The 18543-nt window shown below is 47.1% G+C and overlaps 1 protein-coding gene across 1 annotated transcript in view; it reads left to right on the forward strand.

Annotated features, from left to right (window-relative positions):
- AJUBA (ajuba LIM protein) overlaps nucleotides 1–18543 on the forward strand; it is a 154261-nt gene that overhangs the window by 51864 nt on the left and 83854 nt on the right. The window contains exons 3-4 of the mRNA XM_069633840.1: nucleotides 9800–9867; nucleotides 10186–10248. Coding sequence (XP_069489941.1) covers nucleotides 9800–9867; nucleotides 10186–10248 — 131 coding nt within the window. The remainder of the gene's footprint in view (nucleotides 1–9799; nucleotides 9868–10185; nucleotides 10249–18543) is intronic.

Raw genomic sequence — 18543 nt, forward strand, 5'->3', positions numbered from 1 at the left:
TGAGCTCAAGAACTTACCGTTGGATTGGTTCTCCCAGGAACACCACTCCGTCCAGTGTTCCTCTCCCACATTCGCCTGCCGATGGGCATCACCGAGCGTGTGACCGTACACTGGTACAGAGCAATGTTTTCCAGCTGCCGTACTGGGTGGCTGGTTTGGCTGACCGTCCTGTAATTACATCACCTTGTTCTAGTTATGTAGTTTTTCTCATAATGAGTAGCTTAAGCCCCACACCCCTTTTGCAGAAACCTGTCATACTGGTCACATGTTTCAGATCAAGGTTTCCCAGGTCCAACCTGCCCCAAGGGATTTCCCACTACATGTGTTTATGATGGTGCTATTTTTACACTTCCCCTTCTTTAGCTAATCATAGGGCAGTGTCTTTGGACTGTGTGCACACCCAATGCATCATTACCTCTTACAGTTCCTGGTGAAGCCCTTTGTGCGGGGCGTCTGTGGCTTAGAATAACTGGGTCATTTCCCATGTAGCTGCCCCCAACGTCCCCTTTCTTTACTCTTACAGTTGGTGGGTACGCCCCCCTGTCTGGCGCTGAATTAGCACCTTAAACACATTCCCCCCTTTCGATCAATCTTTCAATCGACATGTCTGTCCCTCTCATCCCTTTTCCTTCCGCACCCACACCCTTGTTACCATGGTCATATCCCCTTCCTCCTCGTATCCATCCAAATCCTCCTCAGTATCTTTGTTCCATCAGGTGAACACTCTCCCCATAATGCTTTGTAATTTTCCAAGTCTTGTGGGGGTGCTGTGAACAGTTCTTCTACTTAATTCTCTCTTTCATTCATACTGGGGTGCTCCTCACCTAATACCGTCTCGACCTTCATTTTTTGTAATGCCATTATGTAACCTTTCTTATGCTGGTGGCATTTACACCAATGGATGATCAGACAACAGATACAGGTGGTGATGAGGATAGCGATGAGCACAGGGGCAATTATCTTAAATGCTGCTACAAGCCTGGTGGGTGCCCCCATGAATAATGAATCCAGGCAGGTTGCTGATGAAATGTCTTGCGTTTCTTTTGCCATTCTCTCGTGTATTTTTCTTATTCCCTCTAATGTGTCTGTGATTGTTCCATTTGCAGCATCATTAGCGGGAATTGCAGTACAGCACTCGCTCCCTATTTTATGGCACACCCCTCCCCCATCACTGTCATAAGATCCAAAATGTAACGATTTTGGAGGGTCATTAATCATAGGCCTTGCAGCTCTTCACGCACTGCGTTGAGTCCCTTTTCGGTTGGCATTTGCCAGTTGAAGCAGTTTGTAGCGTGTGATCTGCAACCACTTTGCAGTGGCTGCCGCTTGTACCACAGGAAGGAGGAGAGAGGTAAAAAAGACAGATGCTGAGCTGAAAAATTTCAGATGGCGTGGAATGTTCTCTAGGCTCTAGGTGGATTCCGCTGAGATGTAGTTGCTGCTGGACCTTTTCTTCCTTGTTACCATGTGTTTGTTTGTATTTCTGCTGGCACTTTTTCTTTATACGCGAACAATTCACTGAGTGGCATCAAGTCTGCGCAGTGCACAACTAAAATAGAATTATGGAGGGTTATTAGTGCGCACAACCCCATCCAGTCTGGTGGTAGCTGGGCGTATGCTCTTGTTCCACACGCCCACCAGGTGTCCATCACAGCTGTAGTCCCCTTTTGCAACGCCGCAATGTCCATCGTGCTCCTGCAACTGGTATTCATCCCCAGCATTATTGTTCCATTTGCTCTGAAACACAAAGACTAATGTGTGAGCGGCTTTTTATAACCACCCGTTCTTTGAGGTCCACCAGTCCTTCTGCACGGCACTGCACCATTCTGAAGACCTATCTCTTCTAGGTATATTTGTTCTTGGCTGGCCGCCTCCTTGCCTGTAGCCTTCCCACTCTCAGCGCCAAGATACCCTCGGGTGAACGTGCGCTCTATAAATAACATTAACAGAACATAACATTCCACTTTCCATTGTGCAGCACCGAACCCTAGATTAGCATCAAGGTTCTGGTGTGGCACCATGGCACATCGTACCCTGTGGTGCTCTTACAGTATATTCTTTTATGGACCGTGGACACCTGTTTTCCCTGTTTTGCCCCCTCTGTTACACATTACAGAACCAGGTGCTTACTCTTCTCCTATTGGGCCATACTTTCTAGCTGTATGAAGTTGTCCTCGTACACCTCCTCTCCCTCATCAATCCACTTTACTTCCACTGTATGCCTGTGGAACATACCCCTAGTCCTGCACAAGGTCATATGTACCAGACATCCTACCGCTGTAATTTGAGGTAGCTAACACTGGTGCATGTGCCGTGGCGTCTTTTAGTTCTGTGAAACCTTCATTAATTTCAGATGTCTATTTAATGTCCCTCTTCTCTTTTTGTGCTTCCTTAGGGCCCTGTAGTAGGCGTTTTGTGACTGTGGCATAATCCAATAACCTTGCTCTAAAGTAATTGCATATACCTAGAAACCTCTGCATCTTTTTCACTGTTCGTGGGTGGGCGGTGGAATGAATGGCCTGTGTTCTTTCAGGTGTTATCCTACACCCTTCCATGGATATTATTTGCCCTAGGTATGCAGCCTCTTCTAGGCAATACTGTAATTTTGCCATATCCACCTTATACCCTTTCTCTGCAAGTAGTGACAAAATGTGTACTGAGTCTGTCCTACACTCGTCTTCTATCTCACTACATATTAGCACCTCGTCAACATATTGAATCACAATGCTTGATGTTTGCACATTGCATAGATCCATTTGTATTATCCTATTTAAAATACTGGGTGATTTTCAGTACCCATGGGGCAAACAAGTGTGTTTGAATCTAGTTCCGCGATACGGGAAGGCGGTCAGATATCTTGAGTCTGGGTGCAAAGGTGTAGAGAAGAAGGCATTTTTCCAGTCTATGACCATGAAGTACTTTGCAGTTGCTGAGATATTGCACAATATTGTTGCAGGGTTTGGAACCACAGGAAATTCTGCTTCCACCACTTCATTTAGGGGGTGCAAATCCTAGATGAAACGCCATGACACGCCCTTTGATTTTTTTTTATCGGATAGATGGCCGTATTACAGGTCGATGCAGATGTCATAATGCGTGCAAAGTAGAATATATCCCTTCATCTGCTTCTCTGGTCAATGGGTATTGGTTTGCCTGGGGCAGCAGGGCCCCTGTTTCAGATTTATTTTTAGTGCCCCAATAACTTTCATTACCCCCACATCATAAGGCCCCTTGGTCCACAACTCACCCGGCACCCTTTTGAGATCTCCCTCTGTGTGTGTGTTTACCTTCTTCACTATTGTGTTAAAATGGGAACAATTTTTTCCAATATCTGAACTGGGTAAGGTATCTGTATCTGGAACACCATCTCCCCTTCCTCCTCGTCATCGGCAAACAACTGTTCATCCAATACTCCAGTAATTATCAAGGTGGGGTCAATGCACAGCACTGTTCGTCACTCCATGTTGTCAACGTTTGTTCCACACAGAATAACCATGTCTTTGAGTATCCCCGCTTTTTCCAGCTGTAACACCATTTTTCCCCCTTTTAAGTCATCCTTCTGGCACTGTGGTCCGAAGCCAGTTAGAACACCTTCCCCTGTATTCCTGGGACCCATCCTAGCAGAACTTCGACCCAGTACAGGAACATGCTGTGGTATAGTGGCTGTGCTTGCAAGGTGCTTTGCACGTGAGCTGCCAAGAGAAGAGCTGCTACCTGGGCATAGTAAATGCTGGGCGTGGAGCACACCATCCCTTTCTCTGTGAATTATATGGTTGCATTCAGGTTGCTAAGCAGATCTCTCCCGAAGATATTCATGGGTGTGTCTTTGGAGTACAGTAAGGGAGCTATGAGGTGTTGTGTCCCTATGGTTAATGATAAATCTTTTGTTACTGGAACCGCGACCACCGCCCCAGAAAAGCCCTGTGTATCCATCATTGTGTTAGTTAACGGGACTCCCCCCCCCCAACACACCCCCCCCTTCCCAAGCCCTCCCCACATCCCTGATGCAGGATTTGGTTGCTCCTGTATCCATGAGATACGAGAACTCTCTTAGCCCTATTTTTACTGCCACCTCGGGTTCCTCTTCGGGGTCGTCAGTTACTACCAGGACTGGAAACGCTTGGTTTTTCTGTGGGCCCTCCTATTGCTGTGTGCTATTCGGCAGGAATGGGAAAGTGTTCCCTCCTACCACGCTGACCCCTGTGTAATGATATGATAGTTTATTTATATCGCGCCTATACACAATGTGTTTCAAAGCGCTTCAAGGCAAGGGAGGGAACAAGGGAAAATACAATGACATTCTTACAGGCCATGAACAATAAGAATGTGAAATTAACTATCGTACTCGGCCTGACTACACTTCAGATAGTGCAAGAGCTAAGGAAGGGAGGTGGAGAGTGGGAAGGAAATTGAAACACACAGGCAACTACTGTACTAGGCCTGATGACATTTCTGGTAGAGCCAGAGATTAACAAAAGGTGAGGGAGAGGTGTTCAGAAAGGGACTAGCGTATTAGGCCTGACGACATTTCAGATAGTACTGGAAGTAGGGGAGGGGAAGGAGACAAACAAGGTTGCTATCATACTAGGTCAAGTACAATTCTGATAGAGTAAGTGCATAGAAGAAAGTGAGGGGAGGCGATAGGAAAAGGGGAAAGGGGAGAGGAAGAGAGAACAGAGAGTGGGCAGTGAAAAAGTGGAGAAGCAAGAGGGGAGAGTGAATACAATTGCAGAAGTCAGTAGTAACACATAATTTTGCGAGAGAACAGCAAATACAAGCCAGGAGTCAAGATGAAAATGGGAACAGCATGATTCAAGGCCACCATGAGTACAAGATGCAGGGGAAGTCCAGAATGAGAGTTGAGAGAGGGTGACGCACCGTGAGTCAATGAAGTCCATAAAAGTCAAATCCAAGCGTTTGCAAAAGGCGTTGTTGGTGAAAGCAGAATGTATCAGGACAGACTCCTGCAGATGTAGGACATAGGAGGGGTGAAGATTGGAGGGGGGAGGGGAAGCAGGGTAGAAGAATCAAGCAAAACAGGCAACTTATGTATGCGAGAAGGGGGGGCACACCAGAACATCACAGGGGACCAGAGGTGGGGATGGCCTGTGGGGACAGAGGGAGTAGATACATGTTGGTGCATGCTTACCGGCTGTCTGGGCAGTTGTTCGGGTACTGGGTCCGAACAGGCCCAAACAGGAATTGCCCTTTTCTTGGTGTGCCTTTCGCTTCGGACGCCCGGGCGCTAGACACCCTTGATCTAAGAGTTAAGAGCAAAATGAAGAGGCAAGGCTAAGAAAGTGGGCAGGGCTTAGGCCAGGTGACCTAGATCCACTTGCACCTGCTCCCCATCTGCAAAGGAAAAAAGGCTGGAGGGCACCACGTTTTGCCCTAGCACCACCGTGGTTCCGGCTGCTACTGCAGGTGGCTCAACCATTGCTGGAATAGTTATCCCGCTGTTGGTTTTCCTTCCTTGGGACGTCACTCCTCCCTGCTGTGCTGGCACCTGCGCTGGTTTGTAACTGCCCTGGAGGACACTGCATCTGCTGCCACTGAAGCCCCTGCTGTTGCGCTACTTGGGTTGCCTGTGCCTGTTGCATAAATGGACAGGTGCGCGCCACGTATCCCATGTTCTGACATATGTAGCATTGTCCAAAAACCATGTATCCTGTTGGTCGATACCCCCCTCTTTCCTGTTGTGAAAACCCTCTTCCTATAGGAAAGTATCCCCCATGCTTGTTATTTCCCTGTGCTGGCGTTCCCCATGTGGTTCATACTGCGGCTTCATGTACTCGCCTTGTTTTGGTGTTTGTCCTACGGGAAACCCTCCTTGTGGTGCTGACACCACGGCAGCAGCATCTGGCACCAACAGTGCTCCTTCCATGGTGTATTTGGCCAGTTTCTTTTGTACTCATTTGTTTTCTGCATTTGCTGCATTCTTGGCTACCTGCCTCTCGCTTTCCTCCTTCCTCTTACAGTAATGTACTATTGTTCCTTGTATTTCAGGCCAGCCCTTAGCTTCTATACCCACTACCTTATCCAAGGAAGCCTGTACTTCTGCTGGCAGTCCTTTTACTAGTATGTGATAGAACAATGGTATGCATTCGTCTCAGGACCTTCGCGTCTCTTGGGTCCATAAATCCTGAACTCGCTTTATATATTCAGATGGGTCTTGGCCACCTTTCATTTTATACGCCATCACTGTCCCCAGGTTATAGCTGTCTGCATACATGCTTCTTAGGGCCTCATTATGACCCTGGCGTTAAGGGTTTAACGGCGCCGTAAAAGGTGTCGGTGCTGTTAAACCCTTAACGCCTGATTACGAGGTCCCTTTGCGGGACCCGACCTTAACGGCTGGTTTTACTAGCCGTTAAAGTAGGGTGCCGCAAAGGGACCTTGGTGCTAAGTACGGTGCCGCAATTTGCGGCACCGTACTTAGCGCCTTCCCCATTCCCGTTGAACCCTATTGGGCAAAAATGGGAATGGGGAAGGGCCCATGGTGAATGGGGAATTACCGCCCCGCCAAACTTGGAATGGGGCGGTAATTCCGCCATTCACCATGGCGGATCCCGGCATGGACCATGGTGCTTATAGCCCCATGGTTTAGCATCGGGTTCGTAATGAGGCCCTTAGACCCATCCAGACATGTGCTCGATAATTGTTAAATAGAGATCCGTCATGAGCATTGGTGCTCAATTTCACTCCTTTATAGTCAGCCTGATTTCAAAGTGTATCTGCCTGTTCTATAATTGCGGCAAACAAACTTTTCATATCTTCCATTGCCAGCGTCACCCCGCTGTCTTTTTCTCAAGTGCCTGTATCCATTTAACGGCACTAGCTACGAGGGAGGGCAGGCTACATATTAGGTTGTTCCGGTCCATTGTTTGCCAGGTCACATAATAGGTTACCCTTCGTCCCTTCTGTGGTAACAGCATTACCCATGTCTGAGGTCCCATCTCTCCCTCTGACAGCTTGTGTTAACCCCATTTTTAACTGCCCTGTCGTAGTAGGTAAGGAGGTGGACCAGTCCCTGTCACAACCCTGTTATTTTCTGTCGCCTAATAACCCTTTGTCTGAGGCTGCATCATCCTCATCCCCTTCATCGTTTTTCTTTGTTTCTTCCTCTTCTTCCTCCCCATCTAATTTGAATTTTATTCTTCCCGATAGCCATTCTCCCATATCCCCCTTGCTCTTCCTCCTCATCTCCTCCCCTGTCACCCGTTCTGCTTCCCTAAATAATGCATCCACCTGTTGGCGCGGATTCTTTTCTATATCCGCTAGATATTTTCTTTTGTCCTGCATGTGCACCTCTGCTCTTTGTGCTTCTTTTTCTCTCCCACCCCATGGTTTTCCCCTGATTGTCCTTTGAGGTTTTCCAACAAGGGCTGTTATACCCGGCGGCTGGTTGCAAAGTGGGATACAACCCATAGTGCCCCCTCCCACAGTCTCTTCTTCTTCTTTCTTCAATTTTTCCCCTTTAGTCTCCTTTTATAATTTCCAGAGACCCAATATGTTTTGCCTGCTTGTTAGCTTAGAACCTTTATATTTCGTTAATAGGTACGAGAATATATTCTCTGTTATCTTACTGTCAAATGTCCCTTCCCCTGGCCATACATGGAACCACTGCCCTGCAGTCTCCCAGCCCACTGAACATTATATTTTAATAGTTTATCGTGATACTGGGGCAATTTGCGGCACATGTGGTCTAGGGGGCAGTCCACATAAGCCATCATTTCCTTTCTTTTTATTCTACTACCCTGTGTTCCCTCCTCCCCCTGTTCTCCCAACTCTTCCCCTTTTTTCTTTTATTCCCAATCACACCTCTCAATGTTCACTCTGGCCCCAACACTCACTCAATGTTAGTACTTGACAGCCCTCTCCACGGGATCACCATTCCCTATGTTAGCGCAAGTGTGTCCAGGTTCTAACCATGCATCACCGGTACACTCCTGCTGTTGAAATGCAAAAAAAGCCTGCTATTTTATATGAGATACCTCTTGGTGCTGATTCGTCCACCACAAGCCCTCACCACTGAATGACTCAACTATACAATCACCTACATGGTGTGCCACTCCTGTCTAATGGAGTTTGCCACACAATACGCACCTCTCCCGCTCTACTGCAGGCGTGCCCACACCAGCACCCACTCCCTATCCAGTGGTACGCTCTAATATCTACACTACTACGGCCGATCATCCTCCCTTCTCCATGGATGCGTCCTATACACCGTAAAAGAATCTGTCCTCCCCCGCCGTACGAATGCACTATTATGCAGCATCTTCTTGCATGGTTATACTCGGGTCCTGGATACTCTTGAGTCCCCTCAGCAGTGAGCCTCCACCGCAGGCTCAACCTTCTACTGATCGCAAGACGGTGCTCTGGACCTGGCAGACCTTTGAACTCAGCATCTGCAAGCCTCCTCATTGATGCGCAGTGAACAGGTCTGTCGCCAGACACGCTCCCCCGGGGAGTACGGCCTGGATACCCTCAGTGGTCCGGGGAAGATTGGGATATCTCGCTGGGACCTCCAAAAATGTAGTCAGGGGTCCACCAATTAAAGCATAATAAAAACCACATACTCAAAAAGTAGAGTAAACACCGGGCAAGAAGCAACATTGTTTATTACAGCTCGCTGAGCACAAATCAAACGGAACAGTGGATAGGCTCTGATCGAAAGGCTGACATCTGAATGGAATACAAACCATAGTTTTATACCCAGAAATACAATGGTTGGAAATCCATTGAAACACTTGCAAGTTGCAGAATTCACTTTTTCTATGTTTCCCTGGGATTTCATTGGTTCGTGGACATTACCTTCTCGAAGTTTACATTGATTAGTGAAGCGTAATTGAAGCAAACAGTTTAACCATTTCCCAATGCTTCCCTATATGGTACCACATTTATTCACATCCGAACCCAGAACAACTTGTTATTACTAAAGTAACATTTGTGCTGACCGCCAGAACTTTAATACACTGCCATTGGTCAGCACCATTCAGAACGGAACATGAGACACCCTGCAGCTGGTGGAAAAGGGGACATTCACACAATACATGTTGGATGATGACCATCACAAACTGTTTGGTAGATACTTTGGAGGCTGTCCACCTCCCCAGAGCTCAAGAACTTACCGTCTGATTGGTTCTTCCAGGAACGCCACTCGTCCAGTGTTCCTCTCTCACAGCTGCCTACCGATGGGCATCAGCGGTCATGTGACCGGCCCACTGTTACAGAGCCATTTTCCCTTGAAGCCGTACTGGGTGGCTGGTTTGGCTGACTGCGCTGTAATGACATCACCATGTTCTGGTTATGTTGTTTTTCTCGTAATGAATAGCTTAAGCCCCACTCCCCTTTTGCAGATCTCTGTCGTACTGGTCACGTGTTTCAGATCGAGGTTTCCCAGGTCCAGCCCGCCCAGAGGGATTTCCCACTACACGTGTTTATGATGGCGCTATTTTTACCCTTCCACAGCTAATCATAGGGCAGTGTTTCTGGACTGTGTGTACACCCAATGCATTGTTCCCGGTGAAGCCCTTTGTACGGGGCGTCTGTGGCTTAGAATACCTGGGTCATTTCCCATGTAGCTGCCCCCACCGTCCACCTTCTTTACTCTTGCAGTAGGTAGGTGCATCCCCCTGTCTGGCGCTGAATTAGTACCTTTAACACACCAGTATGGGTAGAGGGGGTGGGACACTATGATAGAAAGGAAGGGACATTGATTAAGGGGAAGGGGTAAATAGGATGGAGGGCAGATCCTAAATGTGGTCCTAATATTTCCTTGGGTCTATCTCTTCTGCAGGACGTACTCTGAGGGAAAAAGCCTTCTACAACGTGAAGGGCTTGGTATACTGCGAGGAGGACTACCTGGTGAGTGACGCGTGAGGGCCACCGGGAGAGCGATGTATTAGTACTACGTACTGAGTGATGTGTGATGGTTACCGGTCAAATGATGTATTAATACTACCTAGGGAGTAATTATGTATTGGTATAGCCGGAGGATAATGCAAGTGATCCACGAGGGCCATCTGGAGAGTTATGTGTGAGGGCAACCCATGGAGTGTTGTCTGGCTCTTAAAAGATGCATTATGACTGACAATGATATCCCCACTCACACTGTTCTGTCTTCTCCACATGTTCACCTTCCTTCTATGATTTTTCATTCCTGTACACTTCTGTCTTCTGCAGTTTTCAGGGTTTCAAGAAGCAGCAGAAAAATGTTGTATGTGCGGCCACCCCATCCTAGAAAAGGTGAGACTTTGCTACCATTTGCACAACTCAAGTATTTGTTTCATTGCATTCTGGAACCTATAGTCCCGATTTTCAATGAGGATAACACAGGTATTGTTCAGCAAAATACAGGGGTATTTGTAGTCCAATGATTTCAGAATTGTAAGGGTCTGCAGGTCTGGGTTGAGCTGTGGTGGCAGAGCTGTGTGTGGGTTCTTGTACTAGAACATGAGGAGTTGTTGTTCAGATTGAGGTGCATTTACAGAGCTATGCGAGCCTCAGTACTGACACAGTGGGGCCTGCTGTATGTCGAGATCAGTATACTTTGGCAGACTCAGGACAATCACAGTACTGTCATAGCAGGAGATGCTGGGCAGGATTGACGTGCTTTAGCAGAGCGGTGGGCGAGTCCAGGGATTGAATATCACTGGGTGCTGCAGGCCTGAAGGGAGTAGCATCAACACTAACATCCGCAAGTGATGTAGTAGGTTAGTCTTGTGGTTTTCATTTGGTGCATGCTTGGGGGTGCTATAGTAAATCAGGCTTTTGGTGCTTTTGTAGTTCATTCTAAGTGCTGTACTAGATCTGGCGTAAGTGCTGGGCCCATTTAGGTTAGTGCTGGGGCACTGTAATAGGTCAGGCTGGATTACAGGGGAAGAGGGGTTTTCAGGTAGGCCAGGTGTGGTATTCTGAATAGGGACTCAATTCAGGAACCAGGCAGTAGACAGTAAGTACAAAACATGAAATGTACTTTATTTCTTCAGTTACAGATTAGCTTAGATCCAGAGCACACGGAGAATGCATCTTTCCAGCTCACAGTTCCACAGTGAAGTCCCCACCAACAGTCACTCCTGGAATCTCCAACAACACACATTCTACATTCCATCCAACATTATCACAGCAGCATCTTGCTCACATGCATGCATGATACTACACAACTCCGTCCCTATCAAAAAACAAGAACCATCCAACATCCAACCTGAACAACCACTCAGAAACAGAGTTCCTGACACAGTGCATAACAGAAAAATGTACACTCAGGAAATAAACAAATACTCCCTTATACCCTGGCCTGCCACACCAGGGCCTTGTGTCTGCCACACCCGAGCATTAACTACCCACATGAGGGTATAACTGCTACACAACAGCAACAATTTGACTACGCTCACAACCATCCATACACAACATAACCTCCTACTGACCTGGCCCGCCACACCAGGTCCTCAGGCCTGCCACCCCTGAGCACAACCCTGACCAACTACACAGAGCAACCAAGCAACAAACCGGAATAATGTCATGCTACCAATCACCTAACCATGTCCTGAGGAACACCCACAACACCACAAACCAACCACAACATTGCACACACCACAACCAAAAGTTCAACTGCATCTCCCTGAGAAACAATAAAAAGAAAGAACAAAGAAAAGTAACTCACTAGACAAAGATCACACTAAAACACAAACATCAGTGCAAGGGAGCAGCAACAACACAACCCACACAAACAAAGGAGACCAATCATGTGTTGACCTGCAACCTCACCTGCCACCCAAACACAGGTTTGGCAGAACCATGCTTAGGCAACACTACAATCTTGTAAAGAATAATATGTGTTTTAAAGAATGATGTGTCTGCCACAACCATGCTAACACCACTGCTAAGCATGTGGTACCAACATGCGCACAAGCACTATGTCATCGAGTCAATGACACAAATGAGCACCTTTGTGTCATAGCTCCTACATAACTCCTGCACAACTGTTCTAGGACACTCTACAGCTACATAACTTCCACACAACTGTAGTAGGACATCCTACATCTGCATAACTCCTGCACAACCGTGCTAGAACGCCCTATAACTTCACAACACCTATGTTTATCTGGTGTCAAAGCTCCTACAACAATATAACCAAACACCTACTTTTAACTGGTGTCAAAAACTTCTGAAGAACATTACATTTGCACTCATCAACCAACACTACAAACTACATCCAAACTTCCACTCCCATGTTAAAAGCCATACTTAAACCTACACACCCCCAATGTCTCCGAGATAAAACTCTGACATTCTCACAAAACCCATACCAAAATGTTACTGGTGTACCACTCTACACCTAAACTTATTCTTGTAGCGTGCAAAGCTACTGTTATGTTATTTGGCATTTATATAGCGCTGCATATATCATTGGTATGACCTCAAAGCGCTGGTAGGTTGACCGTAGTCCACGTCATTAGAGAGACTAGGGTGTCGCAGGGTGCTTGGGTGCACCAGTTATGTGTGCAGCTGATGTAATTGCCTGATGGTAGCAGCATCCTAGAATTAGGTTTTGTGTTATTGATGTCAGTTAAATGTGTAGTGTGTGGGGTGGCACCAAGACTGGGTTCTAGCTGCGTTAGGCCTGTAGGACGCTTATGTGTGCAGCTAGGCCGGTTTGTCATGGGATATAGCTGCATTTTATCAGAATTATGAAGTGTTCATGGGTTAATGTTCGTAAGCGAGCAGCTAGGCTGAATTAATTTAGGGGTGTAGCTGCACTCTAATTGTGATCGTGTAGAGTAGAGAGTAAGCATAGTGATATGGGATGAGAGTGTTTGAGTGGAGTTGAGATCTAAGGAGATCGATAATCTGCATTTCAGGCATGCGGTTGCTTAATAGCAAATTAATAAGCATATTCAGTGATGCCATTGTTCGGGATCTCATTGAGCATTAGTCATCGGGTTGCTGGGTTCAATCGCTTCAGAGGGTCGTGGTTGGTATTACAGAAAGAGCCACGTTTTTAGAGCTTTGCGGAACGTCATATAGTCTTGGGTGTGTCGAATATGAGGGGGAAGCGAGTTCCTCAGAGTTGGGGCTAAGGTTGAGAAGGTGGATATTCTGATCCGGACAGAGTTAGACGTTGGAATCACTAGAAGGAGGGCAGTGCTTGATCTTAGGGTGCGGGATGGGAGGTATGGTTTTATCTTTTCTGGTAGGTATATCGGGCCAGTCTTGTGCACTGCTCGGTGAATGATGCATAGGGTCTTGAAGGTGGCCCTTCGTCTGACTGGGAGCCAGTGGAGGGTTCGGAGAGCTGTTGAGATGTGGTCTCTTTGACCCCGGGCAAGGAGCAGTTTTGCAGCAGCGTTTTGGGCTCTTTGGAGTTTGTTGAGTTGGTATGCCGGGGCTCCTAGGTATAGGGAGTTGCCATAGTCCAGTCTCAACATCACAATAGACATAACTGCCATTAGTCTGTTCGGGTAGGAGAGGTAGGGAAAAATGCGTCTGAGGAGTTTGAGGTGGTAGTGACAGCATTTTGACACGTTGTTGATCTGACGGGAGAGGGTCAGGCCTGATATGATATGATATGATATGGTATTTGTAACGCGCCTATACACAGGTGTTTCAAGGCCTGAGTCCATAGTGCAGGCTAGGTTTTTCACTGCATCAGAGTGTGGTGAGGGGAAGGGGGGGCGAGGGACGGGGTGCCAAGGGAGCGGATGTGGTGTAGAAGGGCAGTATTGCTGCACACCATGATTTCAGTTTTAGCAGGGTTCAAAAGGAGGTGGTTTATGGTCATCCATCGGTCAATATCGCGGAGACCATCGGTCAATATCGCGGAGACAGGCTTCAAGGTCGGGAAGGAGCTTGGCGCCTGTCTTGGGAATACTTAGGATGATTTGGGGATCGTCAGCGTAGTTGTAACAGGAGAGGTTGTGCATGCGGATGATTCCTGGTAGAGTGGTCATATAGAAGTTGAACAGGAGAGCAGGCAGGCATGCGCCTTGGGGTACTCCAGTGTTCACTGAGGGAGCAGTTCAGACATAAGGGGAGAGGAGGGTTATTTGTTTCCTGTTGCTGAGGAAGGAGATGATCCATTTGAGAGCAGTGCCTCGGATTCCTAAGGAGTGAAGGCGGTCAAGGAAGATTGAGTGGTTAACCATGTCTAAGGCTGCAGAGAGATCGAGGAGAATCAATGCTGTGCATCCTTCAGTCTGCAGTGACCTTGAGATCATCCCAGATCGATAACAGAGTGGTTTCAGTCCCATGTCACGGTCTGAAGCCTGATTGTGTGGGGTCGAGTAGGAAGTTGGATTCTACAAAGGAGTTGAGCTGGGAGTATGCAGTCCGGTAAATGAGTTTTGTGAGAAATCATGTGTTGGAGATCGGTCTGTATTTCTTGGGGTCAAGGAATGCCTTTTTTAGAAGTGGCTTGACATGCGCTATTTTGAAGGCATCAGGGAAGATGCCGGAGGTGAGGGATTAATTTAGAATGGCTCTTGCATGTTCTCCTTCGCAGGTAGACGAGAATATTTCTTTCAGGACAGAGGCTGGGCAGAGGTCGAGGGTAGACCTGGAGGGTTTGCTGGCTGATAGTAGGTCAAGGAACTAGTCTCTGGAAATGGGTTTGAAGGAGTAGAAGGTAGGGAAATCGGGCATCGGGCAATGGGATCAGGAGGGTTTGGTGATGGGTGGGGGAGGACAGTTTGAGGTTAAGGGAGGGGGTGGATTGGGTAGAAGAGCAAGTGAGTTTGACAAATTCTGATATTATCATGTGGAGTTCTTTGCTGCGGCTGCCACAGTTGAGAATTTGTTTATTGTAATAGGCTTTTTGGCCTTTCGGATTTCAGCTTTGTAGTTGCGGTGGTGCAGGGCGAACATGGATCTGCTGAGGTCGGTTTTAGATGCTCGCCATTTGCGTTCAAGAGTTATTTTGTTTTTTGGCATTCCTCAGGAGGGGCGTGAACCATTTGGGGGACGGTTCATTGCGTGAGGAAGTGGGGGGTGAGAGGAATTAGTGAGTCATTAAGCCAGGAGTCTAAGGCGTCGATGGTTAAAGCTCTATCGAGGTGGGGGGCATTGCAAGGGGGTAAGGAAGTAGGGCTTTGGCTAGGTCGGGTAGCTTTGCACCTGCTCTTCCCCTAACAAATACATCTCCATACCCCATGATGTACTAATAACACCCAAACCCCTAATGTGTTATTAACACTACACACACAGCTGCACAACACGTCACACCATTCACCATTCTGTTTTCTTTTTCAAACGCCTCTTCATTTACGAACAACTCACTAAACAGCACTTTCTGCAAATGACTTAATTGCAAGTTACTACTTAACATTACTTCATTTCAAAGTACTCTATATATGGTAATTGAATTATTCACCAAAACTGTGCAGACGCCAATAATTCACTTTACATATAAAAACAAAACACGTCATCACAGCGTATTATATGAATTCACTAGACAATTCTTCAGTGATATTTATCCCCCAATACGAATGGCAGAATAAAAAAAACATCCTGCTTCAGAGCGCACCAACTGCACCTGAAGAGGCCGCTCCAAAAATAAACACTGTGCATAACAGTGCCTAACTTGCTCCTTTAAAATAGGCTCAATCAAACGAAATTTGGAGTTTTCAAAATATAACGACTTCTAAAAGCGCAATGGTTGCAGCAGGACAATAAATCTCTTTCAGCTTAAAACGAAACAATTAACAAAAAGGTATACTGCAATCCTGCGCATAAGACTCTAAAATTCGAAATCTCAACAGGATTGGCAAATGATCATTACATTTTGCATACGTCAAATTGGTTGCAGATTTCCGCAAATTTCAATTTATCGGAACAGCCGACATGTGTTTCGACACCCTGGTCGTTATCAATGCTAGTACATTTTCTGAATAACATTCCCACTAAATTAGCTTATGATGGTCGAATGGAAATTTGTAAATTGAAGTGAATGGTACCTCACCCCGTTCCCAATGGTGTAGGCACTTAATAACAAGTGAACCAATTCGTCTCTTGGTTTAATAATGGATATGATAATCCCTCTCATCTAATTAATGCGCATCCAATATCAGTTGATCAATTTAGCGGTATAGATACCTTGTTCCAAATAGATATGGGACAGATCCCTTTGATCGAAATATTTGGAACAGGGTATCTATACCGCTAAATTGATCAACATTACTATGCACACCTAATTGGGCTTGCTGAATCTCTTCAGTTTTCATGACCAACAAGCACTGATATTGGACGCGCCTGCCACAAGGGACCACCATAACCCAGAGGGAGCCGAAAGATCGAGCAGTGCTGGAGGATGAGGTGAGAGCATGGGATGCGCTGGCAAAGGAAAGGACAGACCGGACTAGGAGAGCGAAGGACAAGGAGTTTGAAGAAGGAGAAGAGGTGCTGGTAAAACAACGCATACAGAGAGAGACAGACGCCCGATGTGACAGCATCCCGGTCAGAGTGACTGAGATAAAAGGGACCATGGTAACGGCCGCCAACGCCCAAAGGTCCGTGACGAGGAACGTGTCGTTTTTACAAACGGATGAAGATACCGGACAAGAGACTAGGATGCCCGAAGAAGGAGAGGAGAGTGAAGACAATCCCCCGACTCCAGCTGGGCGAGGAGACAAAGATACCGCAGAACGTCGACCGACGCGAAACATCAAGAGGCCATGCAGACTTATTGAGGAAGTGTAACATGGACGAAAGCATATATGTGAAGGGGAGGTGTTGTGAGGGAGGAGGCAACAGCAAGAATAGGGTTAACAAAACCAAGATCCAGGAGGAGGAAGAGGAGGGGCCTCGAGCAGAAAGAGGCAGATATTGTAGAATAAAGCAAGATGCATCATGTCCTTCTTGAATGAGTGCGAGTGAAGAGAAACGTACAACAGCCGCAATCTCCCAAAAGAAACTCCTCTTGCCTTATACTCATCAGCTCTGTGAACCCAGCACATAACTTCCTCATAACAAAGCGTGTTGTCCTAATGCAAAACATGCCGTAAAGTCCTTTTTTCTCATCTCAGGTCGACATCACTCCTCTAGTCCCTATCCGCCACAGAATCCGAAAAGTTCTGATAGACCGAACCATGACCAGATCCTCCAGCCTCTTCCTTACGTCATCATTCACTGGCTAGTGACAGGGTCAGTCAGAGCTCCTGGGGACCAACGAGTTCCACTGAGCATTGGACCCCAGCCACAACACTTTCTCATGACAACAGGCCTTTGCTTTCTCACGCAAGGCAGTATCTTCACCTCTCTGCACGAGTCACCTTACCTCTGCCAGCTCCAGTGGCACACCACACGCTACTTCCTGATGGCGGACTCCTCCATTGAAGTGGGGCACCTCTTGCACCTTTTCAGCCCTGCCGCCATCCATGTGCTGGTGAAGGGATTTCTTGCTCGCTCCACTCCCAGGCCAACAAGAAACTCTCTTGCATTGTCCGCCGCCCAACAGGGACTACAAAACTCATTAATGCTGCTTCCCAGCGCCTCCATGCCATCCACTTGTGCTGGGCTGCATGTATAGTGCTCACTCTGCTTCCTGACACTTCGCCCCTCAAGGCACGGACCTCCAGCAACGCCAACTGCACTCTTCCTCCTCTCACTCTCCCTCTGCACGGCCCTCATTCTGATGGTGCCTGTTGCCTCTGCCCCGTCCAGAAACACTCTGAAGGTTCAATTCTGGGCAACTCTTCCTGTTCCATTTACATCAAATGAACCTTCCTCCTTCATCAGCAACACCGGTCCACCTTCAATTCTCAGCATTTCAACCAGGGCTCGGTTTTTAAGATCGCTTGTCTCCGAAATGTATTCTGCATAGGGACACAACTCAGGAACCAGGCAGGAGACAGTAAGTACAAAAAGAGGAAATGTACTTTATTTCTTCAGTTACAGATTAGCTTAGACCAGAGCACAGGGAGAATGCATCTTTCCAGCTCACAGTCCCATGCTGAAGTCCCCACCAACAGTCACTCCCGGAATCTCTAGCAATACACATTCTACATTCTATCCAACATTCTCACAGCAGCATCTGGCTCACATGCATGCATGATACTGCACCAAGCTGTAATAGCTTAGGCATGGGATACTGTAGCAGGATTAGCATGGGGTTGAATTGGAGATTAGACAAGGAGGATACTGCTGTAGGCCAGGATGGGAAACGGATATGTTGCCCCTACATGCTCTGATAAATTAGACCTGGGTGAAAAGTAGCTTAGGTTTTAGAGAGCTGTAGGGCAGGCCGGATTGCTGTGGTATGCTTGGCTGGGATTCTGTAATTTTGGTTGGAATAACCGTTCCCAAATATAGAAAACGCTGACTCCAGAAATAACCCTACCGTAAGTGCGCATCTCTTGAGAGATTTATGATGCTTTCCATAGACCACCTCACTTAACTGCCAAACCAAACACAATTTAGCACTCAGAGTGAAATACAGCAGGATTATCTGGGTGACCTACCACAGATCTACCAGCTCCAAAAGGGACCATATGATATTCCATGATATATTATGCATAATAAAAGTTACTATGTTCTGCCATCCCTCTC

The sequence above is a fragment of the Ambystoma mexicanum genome, chromosome 13, assembly GCF_040938575.1.
Source record: "Ambystoma mexicanum isolate Mex_15411 chromosome 13, UKY_AmexF1_1, whole genome shotgun sequence".
In the NCBI taxonomy this organism is placed as follows: domain Eukaryota; kingdom Metazoa; phylum Chordata; class Amphibia; order Caudata; family Ambystomatidae; genus Ambystoma; species Ambystoma mexicanum.